Source organism: Nerophis ophidion, linkage group LG10, assembly GCF_033978795.1.
Source record: "Nerophis ophidion isolate RoL-2023_Sa linkage group LG10, RoL_Noph_v1.0, whole genome shotgun sequence".
NCBI lineage: Eukaryota > Metazoa > Chordata > Actinopteri > Syngnathiformes > Syngnathidae > Nerophis > Nerophis ophidion.
This window is the reverse complement of record NC_084620.1, coordinates 14,598,565-14,613,047: the sequence shown is the minus strand read 5'-3', so window position 1 is coordinate 14,613,047 and position 14,483 is coordinate 14,598,565. Positions and strand designations below refer to the sequence as shown.

The window sequence follows — 14,483 nt, the reverse complement described above, 5'->3', positions numbered from 1 at the left end:
ATGATTGGGTATAAAAACAACTTCCCAAAAAATGCTCAGTCTTTCACAAGAAAGGATGAGGTGAGGTACACCCCTTTGTCCACAACTGCGTGAGCAAATAGTCAAACAGTTTAAGAACAACATTTCTCAAAGTGCAATTGCAAGAAGTTTAGGGATTTCAACATCTACAGTTCATAGTATCATCAAAAGGTTCAGAGAATCTGGAGAAACCACTCGACGTAAGCGGCATGGCCGGAAAACAACATTGAATGACCGTGACTTTCGATCCCTCAGACGGCACTGTATCAAAAATTGACATCAATCTCGAAAGCATATCACCACATGGGCTCAGGAACACCACTGTCACTAAATACAGTTCGTCGCTACATCTGTAAGTGAAAGCTCTATTATGAAAAGCAAAAGCCATTCATCAACAACATCCAGAAACGCCACCGAGATCATCTAAGATGGACTGATGCAAAGTGGAAAAGTGTTCTGTGGTCTGACGAGTCCACATTTCAAAATTGTTTTTGGAAATATTTGACATACTGTCATCCGGATAAAAAGAGAAGCGAACCATCCAGACTGTTATCGACGCAAAGTTCAAAAGCCAGCATCTGTGATGGTATGGGTGCATTAGTGCCCAAGGCATGGGTAACTTACACACCTGTGAAGGCACCATTAATGCTGAAAGGTACATACAGGTTTTGGAACAACATATGCTGCCATCTAAGTGCCGTATTTTTCATGGACGCCCCTGCTTATTTCAGCAAGACAATGCCAAGCCACATTCAGCACGTGTTACAACAGCGTGGCTTCGTAAAAAAAGAGTGTGGGTACTTTCCTGGACCGCCTGCAGTCTAGACCTGTCTCCCATCGAAAATGTGTGGCGAATTATGAAGCGTAAAATACGACAGCGGAGACCCCGGACTGTTAAACGACTGAAGCTCTACATAAAACAGAATGGGAAAGAATTCCACTTTCAAAGCTTCAACAATTAGTTTCCTCAGTTCCCAAACGTTTATTGAGTGTTGCTAAAAGAAAAAGTGATGTAACACAGTGGTAAACATGCCCTTTCCCAACTACTTTGGCACATGTTGCAGCCATGAAATTCTAAGTTAATTATTATTTGCAAAAAAAAAAAAAGTTTATGAGTTTGAACATCAAATATCTTGTCTTTGTAGTGCATTCAATTGAATATGAGTTGAAAAGGATTTGCAAATCATTGTATTATGTTTATATTTACTAACACAATTTCCAAAGTCATTTGGAAACAAGGTTTCTACTACTTGACTAAAAATGCAAACATACCAACATTTAGTAACATATAGCAATATAGCAATGGCTGTAAAAATGTACATCATGTCCTGTAGTTTCATGCTATTTCAAATGAGGACAGCAAAAAAACAACAAATTAGCTTCCTAATAATATACTATACACTCCTGTCATACTGAGCATCTCCAACAATAATAGCACATTTAGGGTACATTATGACACCATAGGATGTCCACAACTATTAATACGACTCACAAGGCCACGAAGGACAGCTGTTCTTTGGTGAGGTTGAGGGGGTGGTTGAACACGGTAATGCCATAGAGGCGGGGGTCCTGTCCCACCGGCAGGTTTCCTCTTAGGATGGCGTTGTTGGCCACGTTCACGAAGGACACCACACTGTGCCAGGCCTTGTTGTAGAACCACACCTGTGGACAGGAAAACATGTCCTTAGCTGTTTCATATCCACCCAAGAGACTTGGCAAAGCCTCTTTGCATGTTTCATTTAGTTGTTTAGTCTCTGCATAGTCAAAAGAATTAAGGCATGCTTAAAGTCGTAACGATTTGGAAGGGATGGGCCGTCCGGCCAACAAGGCCTTCTCTGCTGGCCTAACAAAAAATCCTTATCATGAATCAATCCAAGTAAATTTAATATGTACTAATTTAATTTACTTTCCCCAAATATATATTAGTATTCATCATATTCTATTCATGTCTTATTAAGTTTCAATGTTGTTGTTTTTGTTGTTGTTTTTTTTATCCAACCAAAATTTAGCTAGCTTGTTGCCAGTGCTGTAGGAAACCTGCCGAAGGCCTTCTGAATCAACAATGTGGTGGTCTGTGCAGCGCAGGTTCAAGTTAACTTATAGTTAAAGTTAAAGTCCCAACAATAGTCACACACACATTTGGTGTGGTGAAATTATTCTCTGCATTTGACCCATTGGCATACCTGCCAACCTTGAGACCTCCGATTTCGGGAGGTGGGGGTTGGGGGCGTGGTTTGGGGGTGGGGCGAGGGGCGTGGTTTGGGGGCGGGGCTTTGTTGGGGCGTGGTTAAGAGGGGAGGAGTATATTTACAGCTATCCATCCATCCATTTCCTACCGCTTATTCCCTTTGGGGTCGCTGGTGCCTATCTCAGCTACAATCGAGCGGAAGGCGGGGTACACCCTGAACAAGTCGCCACCTCATCGCGGTATGTGTACAAATCTTTATTTATAATTGAATCACTTGTTTATATTTCAACAAGTTTTTAGTTATTTTTATATCTTTTTTTCCAAATAGTTCAAGAAAGACAACCACAAATGAGCAATATTTTGCACTGTTATACAATTTAATAAATCAGAAACTGATGACATAATGCTGTATTTTATTTCTTTATCTTTTTTTTCCAACCAAAACTGCTTTGCTCTGATTAGGGGGTACTTGAATTAAAAAAATGTTCACAGGGGGTACATCACTGAAAAAAGGTTGAGAACCACTGCTCTAAAAGTCGTAAATGTTATTGTCACATATGCATGCACAGTAGGTGGCAGTATTGTCCTGTTTAAGAGTGTCACAACATTGCTGTTTACGGCAGACGAAAACGTGACTGCTGTTGTTGTGTGCTGTTACCACGCTGGGAGGACGTTAATGAGACTGCCTAACAATAAACCCACATAAGAAACCAAGAACTCGCCTTCAATCATTCTACAGTTATAACGTCATTGGGCAGGCATGCTGTTTGTACTGTGGGAAAGCAGACGTGAAAACAGGCTGTCGACACGTCACTCAAGTCCACATGGAGCTTGAGGGGGCGTGGCCTCCAGCTCCGCCTGAATTTCGGGAGATTTTCGGGAGAAAATTTGTCCCGGGAGGTTTTCGGGAGAGGCGCTGAATTTCGGGAGTCTCCCGGAAAATCCGGGAGGGTTGGCAAGTATGCCCATTGGGAGGTGAGGGGAGCAGCAGCGGTGGCCGTGTGCGGAAATCATTTTGGTGATTTAACCCCCAATTCCAACCCTTGATGCGGAGTGTCAAGCATGGAGGTAATGGGTCCCATTTTTATAGTCTTTGATATGACCCGGCCGGTCTCAGGGCGGACACTCTAATCACAAGGCCACTGAGCAGGTTTTACAGGGAACATACAGTTGATAGACAGTTGAGATAGCTAATCAAATCAGGAGTTGTTGATAATAGGCCTCCCAGTTTGCATCACGTTGAACGTGACATTAACGCCTCCTTTGATTGAATACTCACTTGTGACTCACAAATGTGTATCTGATTACAGGTTGTGATTCGGGAATGCAGGAAGTGCTACGCAAACCACATCAGCCACACCGGAGCCACACTTGGCTAGAAGAGAAATCTGACATTCACTCCATTTTTTTCTTTTTAACCATGTTGGCAAAAAAGAGCAAAAGGTTAATTAGGTTGCAGATTTATACTTACATGGCCATTTTTAAGAAAGGACATTTCAAGAGAAGCAAGAGGTCGATAGACGAGGTTGGTCCACCTGCGAGATACCTAACCTGTCCTAGCCGGTTAAAGGTTTTTTCCTCCACTTCCAAGCGAACCTACCGACTACAAGCGGTATCCCCGAAGGGTGCTGCAAATTGTGAATTCAAATGTTTTTTCACATTTGATATGTTTTTACAATTTTTTTTAATTTTACCGTACCATAGAGAGATATGTTTTCATTGGTGATGCAAGTTTATTTTTTAAATGTGGCGGAATATAGAAAGTTATGTACACTATTGAGATGATTTAATGCGCAGTAGTGCACAAATGATGGTATCAGGAGACGTATTTATTAAAGCCGGACTAAGTAGACCAACCCTGAAGGATTAGGTGTGAAATGCACGACCCACTACTGCGATTTAGCAACCATTTTTTCAATAAAAATTGTGAAACAAACCACCTATCGGCACTCTTGGATGAGATTTGTGCAGAAGTACCAACGTGTCTAGTCAAAGTGACCCGTGACCCTTGCAAGTGCTCCCTTGAACTTCAAAGGCATGTGTCCCTGTATTTTTGTTCACTGTTGGCTCTGAGTCAAATTTGTATTTTTCATTTCATTTTTTGCACATTGTTCTTTTTTCCTTTAAAGTAAGTGATTCTCATAGCTCGTGGGGTGGAAAGAAAAGAAAAAAAAAACAAAAATAGATGAAAGAGGAAAAGGCGGACTCCCCACTGATGGCACCATGCTAATTAGGACAAGAAGGGAAAGTCTTGATAGCGAGACTTCTTTAAAAGAAAATGCATTTGTTGGCTCTCACACACACAGCTTGATAGTTTTATGGTGCTGCTAAAATAGATGTATTAAAAAGAATAAGGCAACAGAGATAAATAATCCAACAGAACCAAACTCGCCAAAGAGCCACTAAAGTATGGGTTCTCTTTATACCATTTATATATTAACACGGGTGGTTTGATTTGTATTCAATACCTAAATCAAATACACTTGCAGTTTATGAAGATAAAACCCTCAATTAAAAACCACAAAAAAACGAAATGTCCGATAAAATATGATTTTTCTATGTATATTTTCATTATTTGTCCTCATTGTCTTGTCCCGCTTTAAAGAAACTTCCAATATTTTTCCCCCCATTTTTAATAAGAAGTTCCAGGAAGACAATTGATGAGGGTTTTCTTAAAATAAACAAATATTTTTGGATTGATCGATTGACACTTTTATTAGTAGATTGCACAGTTCAGTACATATGCCGTACAATTGACCACTAAATGGTAACACCCAAACAAGTTTTTCAATTCATGGTAAATAATATAAATTGTAATATATATGGTAAATATAAAGACTGAAATGAATCCATCGAGTCAAACATAGGGCAGGTTTGCTCACTCCACAGTATATTAATGCAAAGACAAGTCAAAAGGAATTTCAATTCATTTGTTTGGTTGCTCCACCTACAAGTTGAGAATGATGGACATCGGCTTGTAGAACTAAGGAAACCAATTTGCCCTGACTGGTGAGGCTGACTGGGATACTGGGTAAGTGGAGGAAGCGCTGGACATAATGATAATGCAGCAAATGTTAATAATAATGGTGTCATAACTAGAACTTTGGTGCAGTTTTCTGAGTGGATTGTTTTCCCGAGATGCAACAGAGTGAAGGTAAATACATGTTTGAATTATTACTATAAAAGTGCAAACAAAAGGCACGCACAAGGTGGAGACACAAACTTGGCTAAGGAACAAAAACTACCACAAAGGCAAAATTAAACATGAAAGGAAAACTTGCTAACTCTGGCTGGAATAAAAAAAAACTTACATGGCAAGAAAAGAGCAGAGCAGCATGAACTATGAAATTAAAAAGTAAACATGGCATGAAGCAGAATCAGAGTGCAGAGTAAGCATGAATGGAGTGATGACGCCAGAACGACCAACAGAAAATGACAGGATTAAATAGTCTCTTCATGATTGAAAACAGGTGCGTGAGCCCAAATGAGTCAGGTGAAACCAATGAGTTGTCATGGAAACAAAACATCGGAGTGAAAAAACAGGAACTGATAGAGTCTTGAAGTAACATAACACAAGTAAACAAAACATGATCACAAAACATGACAAATGGACTGGATTTATATAATTACTTTTTTAAAGACCCAAAATGCTTTACATTGAGAAGACTCCATTATTCACTCACTCACCTGGGTTGACTGACAGAAACTGGACTACAAATTTGCACTTGTGGACCACCACAAAACAATTGTTTACATTTATACACCAGTGTGGACTGCACTGGAGGAAAAGTGTGCAACGTGTCTTCTACAAAGACAAAACTGCAGTGAGTGGGATGGAGGGATCGGGGTTTGAACCACCAATCTGCCATATGTACGAACTTACTGCGAAAATGCTAGACAAAGATATATAGTTTTAAAGCATTACAATCCTACCTTGACGTTGTGTTTTGTTCCAAGCCGCTTCAGCAGAGTCTCACTGGTATTGAACATCTCATCAGTCATGTTTCCCTAAATGGAAAGAAAAAACAGGGAACCCTTTAATGTACACACATAAATCTTCATACTGTATCCATCCATCTATCCATCAAAGTTCTATACTGCTTGTCCTCATTAGGGTCACTAAGATGGAGCTTATCACCCTGGACTGGTTGCCAGACAACGACAATGCACGTGTAGACAACCATTCACACCTGTTGACAATGTTGAGTATCCAATTAGTCCAGCATGCATATTTTTGTAATGTGGGAGAAAGCCACAGAGAGAAAATACACATAAGCTCTGGAAATCCTGCAAACTCCACAAATTCAACCCTCGATTTCTTGTTTGTGAGGCCAACATGCTAACCCCTTGACATCTATATATTTATATAACCTGGACAAAATTATAAATTTTCCTATTTTGAACTAAAATATCCCAAATTTTCGCTATGAACATAAAAGGTATTTTTCCCCTCAAATTATGTTTTCAAATCTTAGCACGCCCAAATCTACCGTATCCACTATATCACCGCTGCAGTGGCTTGTGACCCTAGCCGTTTGTCGACAGGAGTGGCTGTTTGATTAATTGATTGATACTTTTATTAGTAGATTGCACAGTTCAGTACATATTCCGTACAATTGACCACTAAATGGTAACACTCGAATAAGTTTTTCAACTTGTTTAAGTCGGGGTCCGTGTTAATCATTTCATGGTACAAATATATACTATCAGCATAATACAGTCATCACGCAGGTTAATCATTACAGTATATACATAGAATTATTTACATTATTTACAATCCGGGGGGTGGGATGAGGAGCTTTGGTTGATATCAGTACGCCAGTCATCAACAAAGAAATGGACATTGAAACAGTGTAGGTCTTACTTGGTAGAATATGTACAGCGAGCAGAGAACATAGTGAGTTCAGATAGCATAAAAACAAGTAAATACATTAGAAGTATATTTGATTATTTACATTTGGTTATTTACAATCCGGGGAGATGGGATGTGAATGGAGGAGGGTATTAGTAAAGGGTTGAAGTTGCCTGGAGGTGTTGTTTTAGAGCGGTTTTGAAGGAATATAGAGATGCACTTACTTTTACACCTGTTGGGAGTGCATTCCACATTGATGTGGCATAGAAGGAGAATGAGTTAAGACCTTTGTTAGATCGGAATTTGGGTTTAACGTGGTTTGTGGAGCTTCCCCTGGTGTTGAGGTTATGGCGGTCATTTACGTTAAGGAAGTAGTTTGACATGTACTTCGGTATCAGGGAGGGGTAGCGGATTTTATAGACTAGGCTCAGTGCAAGTTGTTTTACTCTGTCCTCCACCCTGAGCCAGCCCACTTTGGAGAAGTGGTTTGGAGTGAGGTGTGATCTGGGGTGGATGTCTAAAAGTAACCGGACTAGCTTATTCTGGGATGTTTGGAGTCTAGATTTGAGGGTTTTGGAGGCGCTGGGGTACCAGGAGGTGCAAGCGTAATCGAAAAAGGGTTGAATGAGAGTTCCCGCTAGGATCTTCAAGGTGCTTTTGTTGACCAGAGAGGAGATTCTGTAGAGGAATCTCGTTCTTTGGTTGACCTTTGTGATTACCTTGGTTGCCATTTTATCACAGGAAATATTATCCTCTAGAATGGAACCTAGGTAGGTGATCTCATCTTTCCTGGTGATAACAATGTCACCCACTTTTATAGTGAAGTCACTGACTTTCTTAAGGTTGATATGGGACCCAAATAGGATGGATTCCATTTTACCTAAGTGTATAGATAGCTTGTTGTCGGCGAGTCAGGAGCAAATATTAAGGAGTTCAGCACTGAGGATATGTTCCACCTGTGACTTGTCCTTGCCGGATACCAGCAGGGCCAAGTCATCCGCAAACAGGAACAATTCACAGTTGCATGCTGATGACATGTCATTTAAATACATTAGGAACAGTAAAGGTCCTAGTATACTGCCTTGGGGGACTCCACGGCTTACTGAGAGGGGAGGGGACTCGGTGCCGTTCACCTCTCCCACCTGTTTCCTCCCCTCCAAGTAAGATTGCATCCAGCTTGATGAGGTTTTATCGAATCCGATTGTTCTGAGTTTATCCAACAGTATAGCGTGGTTAACGGTGTCAAAGGCCTTCTGAATGTCCAGCAAGACCTCGCCGCAGTATTTGCCCGCGTCCACCTCATGTTTGATGTGGTCGGTGTGCCACCACACCGGTACTTTTGCCACTGTTCATAGGCTTAGACACATGCCAACGTCTCCGTCTCCCCCAAAATATTTTCTCTGTCAGAGTCAGTGCCCTCGACAAAAATGTTACTGGGTTTTGCAGTTGAAAAGTGACAACGGTGAGGCCTAAGAGGTCATTTAATGTGGGACATGACAGGTCAAAGTGCGTTAGTATGGGTAAAGCGGAGTATTGTTGGCCAACAGCAACAGATCATTTACAGTTGCAATCAAAAGTTTACATACACTTGTAAAGAACATAATGTCATGGCTGTCTTGAGTTTCCAATTATTTCTAAAACTCTTATTTTTTGTGTCAGAGTGATTGTAGCACATACTTGTTTTTCACAAAAAACATTCATGAAGTTTGATTATTTTATGAATTTATTGTGGGTCGACTGAAAATGTGACCAAATCTGCTGGGTCAAAAGTATACATACAGCAATGTTAATATTTGGTTACATGTCCCTTGGCAAGTTTCACTGCAATAAGGCGCTTTTGATAGCCATCCACAGGCTTCTGGTTGAATTTTTGACCACTCCTCTTGACAAAATTGCTACAGTTCAACTAAATGTGTTGGTTTTCTGACATGGATTTGTTTCTTCAGCATTGTCCAGATGTTTAAGTAAGGACTTTAGGAAGGCCATTCTAAAACCTTAATTGTACCCTGATTTAGACATTTTTTTTTTTACCACTTTTGACGTGTGTTTGGGGTCATTGTCCTGTTGGAACACTCAACTGCGCCCAAGACCCAACCTCTGGGCTGATGATTTTAGGTTGTCCTTTTTCATTGTCCCATTTAGTCTCTGTAAAGCACCAGTTCCACCGGCAGCAAAACAGGCCCAGAGCATAATATTACCACCACCATGCTTGACGGTAGGTGTGGTGTTCCTGGGATTAAAGGCCTCACCTTTTCTCATTCAAACATATTGCTGGATATTGTGGCCACACTGCTCAATTTTTGTTTCATCTGACCACAGAACTTTTCTCCAGAAGGTCTTACCTTTACCATGAGATGCCAGTATTGAATGTCAGTGTGACTTGTACAGGGTTATAAGACTAGATAGAATACCAGCAAACACATACACCATCCCAAAAAGTTGAAATAAATTATATTTTGCTGGGAAGTTACTGATAATATACGTAATTGATACCTGGTCAGACCCTGTACAAATGGGATGTTCTATAAACAAAACATCCGTTCAAACTGTGCCTTCGTGTAGTACTGCTATATTTTATTTCACAAGACACACTGAATGACTCGTGGTAGGATTTAGCAGCAAAAATGAGCAGAGGTGGGTGTGGGCATTACCACTTTACAAAAGTGGATCACCTTAAAACAGTGCGTACACCTTAGTTGTGTGGATGGGCTGGCTGATGCATACACAGTTGAACAATATCCACAAGACCGCCATGTTGTGGTGCAGTGCAATCCCACAAGGTTCTCCTCAAAGTCCACGTGAGGGGAGGACGGGTCAGCGAGCTATGCAGCTGGGGCCACCCTTTGTGTCAGTGGAGAAGAGTGTGGAGTCTGGTCGGAACCAGATATGTGGTGCTGAATGAGCAGCAGACTGCAGTTAAAAGGTAATCTCCACCATCTTTGACAAGGACAGACTTGTCCCACAATTTGGGGAGTATCCTGGGTCGGTGGCTCTTTGACTCTGACTCTTTGGCGGGCTGTTAGTACTGGCAGAAAATGATTAGTCTGACAGTGACGCTTATAAGGAAATATTCAGCCAACGAGGCGACAAAGTCTATTGTACGTCTGCGTGGGTTTGAGAGTGTGAAATACCTACACTAGCAACGGTAAGCAGTATGGGCAGGCAAACGACAGAGGAATTGTATTTACTGTAATGCTCAGTGATACAGTGACGAGAGTGACTGACCTCCTTTGTTGTGCTTTTGTGTTCCATTATGTTAAAGTTAAAGTATGTCACAGTAGTTGTAGAGAAATTATTCTCTGCATTTGACCCATCACCCTTGATCACCCCATGTTATGTTACATCATGATAAAGCATATCTATATAGGGTACTGTATATATCTTACAATAATAATAACTAAAAATGTAGCTTACCAGGATTGAACCCAAGAGACTTTTCAGATTCTCCATCACGGCTTCAATGGCTGCCTCATTCAGACGCACTTGAGAGTTGACTGCTCCAACAGAGATCCCTCCATACCTCAAAAAAATAAATACAGATGTATATACCGTATTTTTCGGACTATAAGTCGCAGTCTTCTCCACAGTCCAGCGGGGGGTGAGACCCGGCTAAACCCCAAATATATATATATATATATATATATGTATATATATATATATATATAGATATATATTTATTTATTTTTATTTTTATAGTTAGGCCAAGTCCCACCCCCGGCCAAACTACAAAAAAAAAAACGTGATTTATAGTCCGAAAAATACGGGGCAGTATATAGCTAATACAAATCATACAGTATATATACATCACAATTCATATACATTTCCACACAGTTTACTGAATAGGTTATAAAAACACCAGCTACCTTGTTTTGCCCAGGTGTTTATAAGTCTTGACCAAGAAGTCTGTCATGTTTCTTCCGGTCATATCGAGGAGCGTGTCAGTTGTGTTCTGGGTCCTCTGTAAAAAATAAATAAATACAAAAAATAAAACAATAAATTTACAATGAATACTTCCGATGATATTGAATGATTTAATTGCTAATTATATACATTTTTATACATAGTTTTTCTAAAATGCATATATATATATATATATAAGTATATATATATATATATATATACCTACACATACACATATATACATATACATACAATATATACACACATAAATATGTATATATATGCATATATATATACATATGTGTATGTATATATATACATATGTGTATGTATATACATATATACATGTATATATATACACATATACATGTATATATATACACATATACATGTATATATATACACATATACATGTATATATATACACATATACATGTATATATATACACATACACACACATACACATATTTTTTTACATACATACATACAGTACATATATACATATATATACATATATTCATCTACATACATATAGCGTACATATATACACATGTCGATATAGTGGAGGTTACTGTGGTTTATCCGTTAGACAGTACTCAATATCGGGGTACAGCGGAATATTTGTTAGGTCAGGAGGCTGTTTATATTGTGAGCCTCCAGCAGCAAGAGCTATTCGGACCGAGAAAGTGACAATTTCCCCATTAATTTAAGCGAGGATGAATGATTTGTTTATTAGGGAAGTTAGAGTGAAACACACGCACACAAAAAAAAAGAAAAAGCGACGGCTCCAGGTGGCGGCAGTGAGTGGGACTGTTTTAGATGTAATTAGACACATTTACTAGGATAATTCTGGAAGATCCCTTATCTGCTTATTGTTTTAATAGTATTTTAGTGAGATTACTGTCATACCTGAAAGTCTGAGGGCTGCGGTGAAGGCCAGTGCCTCTCAGAGAAGCCAATGGAGGAGCCAAGATCACAGCTGCCTTTTTGAGCTGCAGGAGGAAGTCCCATAATCCACTGAAGTCTCCGGTAAGAGCCGACTTAATATCACAATTTTCCCATCCAAAAACTTGCTGGTTGACTAAGAGAAACATGTTCGCTTGACTGCTCTGTGTTAAAGTTTCACAACAAACAAAGAAACACAGGCTGTGTTTCGGTGCTAAAGGCAGCTGCAATCCACCGCATTCCACCAACAGCATTATTCTTTATAGTCCCCATTATTAATTGAACAAATTGCAAAAGATTCAGCAACACAGATGTCCAAATTACTGTGTAATTATGCGATGAAAAGAGACTACTTTTAGCCGTGTGTGGTGCTGGGCTAATATGTCCCCTCCAACCCGAGACATCACGCGCATTCGTCATCATACGCGTCATCATCCCGCGACGTATTCAACAAGAAACTCCGCGGGAAATTTAAAATTGTAATTTAGTAAACTAAACCGGCCGTGTTGGCATGTGTTGCAATGTTAAGATTTGATCATTGATATATAAACTATCAGACTGCATGGTCGGTAGTAGTGGGTTTCAGTAGGCCTTTAACCCGGCCAACAACCTCCTACACACATTGCGCCAGAAAAACCTACATGTGTCTCCGGCAACTGTTTTGGACGAATGTTTGTTGTTTGTTCCTTATTTTCTTCTTATTTGCCATTTTCAGTCACTATCCTTTTTCCTTCCCCTGCTTTCTTATGCTCAAAGTTGTTTGTCGTGTGCCTGTCGGCATACCGCTTATGTCTTTTTTGTCTTGCCTTGCTTTGATTTACATCACTTCTGCTCACCCTTGGTTTAATGGATGCAGTCCCACTGGTGCTCTTTTGTTTGTACTTTTACTTCGCCTGCCGTCTCTGCATCTTGGGGTCGCGCCACCAGCCGACATGCCGAAACGTGACACGGTTTGTCCAATTACTTTTTACTGTCATCTTGTGCACAGATATACAACTGCATTTGAAATGCATCAATGAACTATGTAGAATAAGATAATACAGAGCAAAACATTACTATATCACATTAAATGTAAATGATCGAAATTATGTTGACGTCCTTTTTTTTTCTTTGACAAAGACAAGAGTGGAGGAAAGTGTTAGTGGGTGGTCTGTCAGATGTTATAAATAACACACTAAAAATGATGTGCTTCACTGTCGCTGCCAGCGAGGGAATGTTATATGTAATCATGTAAACATATTTACATCAATTCATCCCAATATTGATTGAGAAGAAATTATACAATAGACATCCATTTTATTTCTAAAGAAGGTAACATAAAACCCTGTGGCCTGAACGAAATCTAGAGAAATTGTCATCCGCAGGTGATCTTTATTCCCCAAAGTGTGGAGCACATCTCCTTCGTATAACGTTATAATAACAGACAATTAGGCTAAAAAAAAGTAGTGTCTGATGTCAAAAGAGCCTAATTGGATACCCCCCAGTGTGAATAAATGGCTACATTCAAGCGTCCAATTAGGTCGCCGTGCGACACGCTGCCTGCCGAGGAAGACACACACTTCTTCTTTTGCATATTTAGTTAGTGAGAGAGCGCTAATTAGAAGAGTGATTCTTCATAAAGTGGAACAGACACTACCCAAGTGGAATTTGCACACACACAAAAAACGCCGCCACCATGGACAGGGTTTGTGCATGGTTGGCAGTTTCTGCTGCAAAACAAAGCGGCAAAGCTCAGATGGAGAGCGGTCATTCAGAGACTTGAGGGTTCTTTGAACGAATCTAGCTTCCACTGCGCGTTAAAAATCAATTTGTGTCAAACCAAGTTGACTTGTATTTCAGATTTGAAGGTCTTAATATGTTTTTTTTTCCCCAGGTTTTATCATCAATCATTATGCCTAGAAATTTGGTTCATTTACTGTTTCAATTTCTATTATACTTGCCAACCTTGAGACCTCCGATTTCGGGTGGTAAGGGGTGGGAGGCGTTAGCGGGGGTGGGGCAGCGGCGTGGTTGGGGAGGGGGCGTGGTTGAGAGGGGTGGCTTATAATTCACCTACTCGAGTATTTCATATATATTTCATATATATATATATATATATATATATATATGTATGAGATACTTGACTTTAAGTGAATTCTAGTTTTATATATTTATTGTATTATATATATAAATAAAATAAATAATTGAATTTCAGACGGCACCTATAAAATATACAGTAATAACAACACAGTTGTTCTACTAACTGTACTGTGCTTGCTGGTTACTAAAAAACAACAACAACACTTACCTTTCACTATTTGAGTAGCCTTTGTTCTGCCATTTGCGTATTGGTGAGCGATCTCCGAATCCGGGAACATCCTTCATGGATTTGTTGTAGACATCCGCAAATGAGAACGGGATGTTGCTTCCAGCTATCAGCATAGCCATCTTTGTCTCAGCATAAGATACACCATCTGGTCTCCATTTTGCGAGGTGGGCCATAATACTGGGTTGTGAACGATGCTGCGCTGCGGACGCTTTGTGCTTTCCTGACTGACCGTTCATGGCTGAGTGTATCCTTTCACCGTGCTCAATGGAGA

At 40.0% G+C, this 14,483-nt stretch overlaps 1 protein-coding gene across 5 annotated transcripts in view; it reads right to left on the bottom strand.

Moving 5' to 3' along the window:
* LOC133560246 (phospholipid-transporting ATPase ABCA1-like) overlaps window positions 1–14,483 on the bottom strand; it is a 277,208-nt gene that overhangs the window by 58,919 nt on the left and 203,806 nt on the right. For all 5 annotated transcript variants that reach the window (XM_061912560.1, XM_061912562.1, XM_061912559.1 and 2 more), the window contains 4 exons: window positions 10,922–11,016; window positions 10,473–10,578; window positions 6,140–6,214; window positions 1,511–1,680 (listed from right to left, as the gene is read on the bottom strand). In XM_061912560.1, coding sequence (XP_061768544.1) covers window positions 1,511–1,680; window positions 6,140–6,214; window positions 10,473–10,578; window positions 10,922–11,016 — 446 coding nt within the window. The remainder of the gene's footprint in view (window positions 1–1,510; window positions 1,681–6,139; window positions 6,215–10,472; window positions 10,579–10,921; window positions 11,017–14,483) is intronic.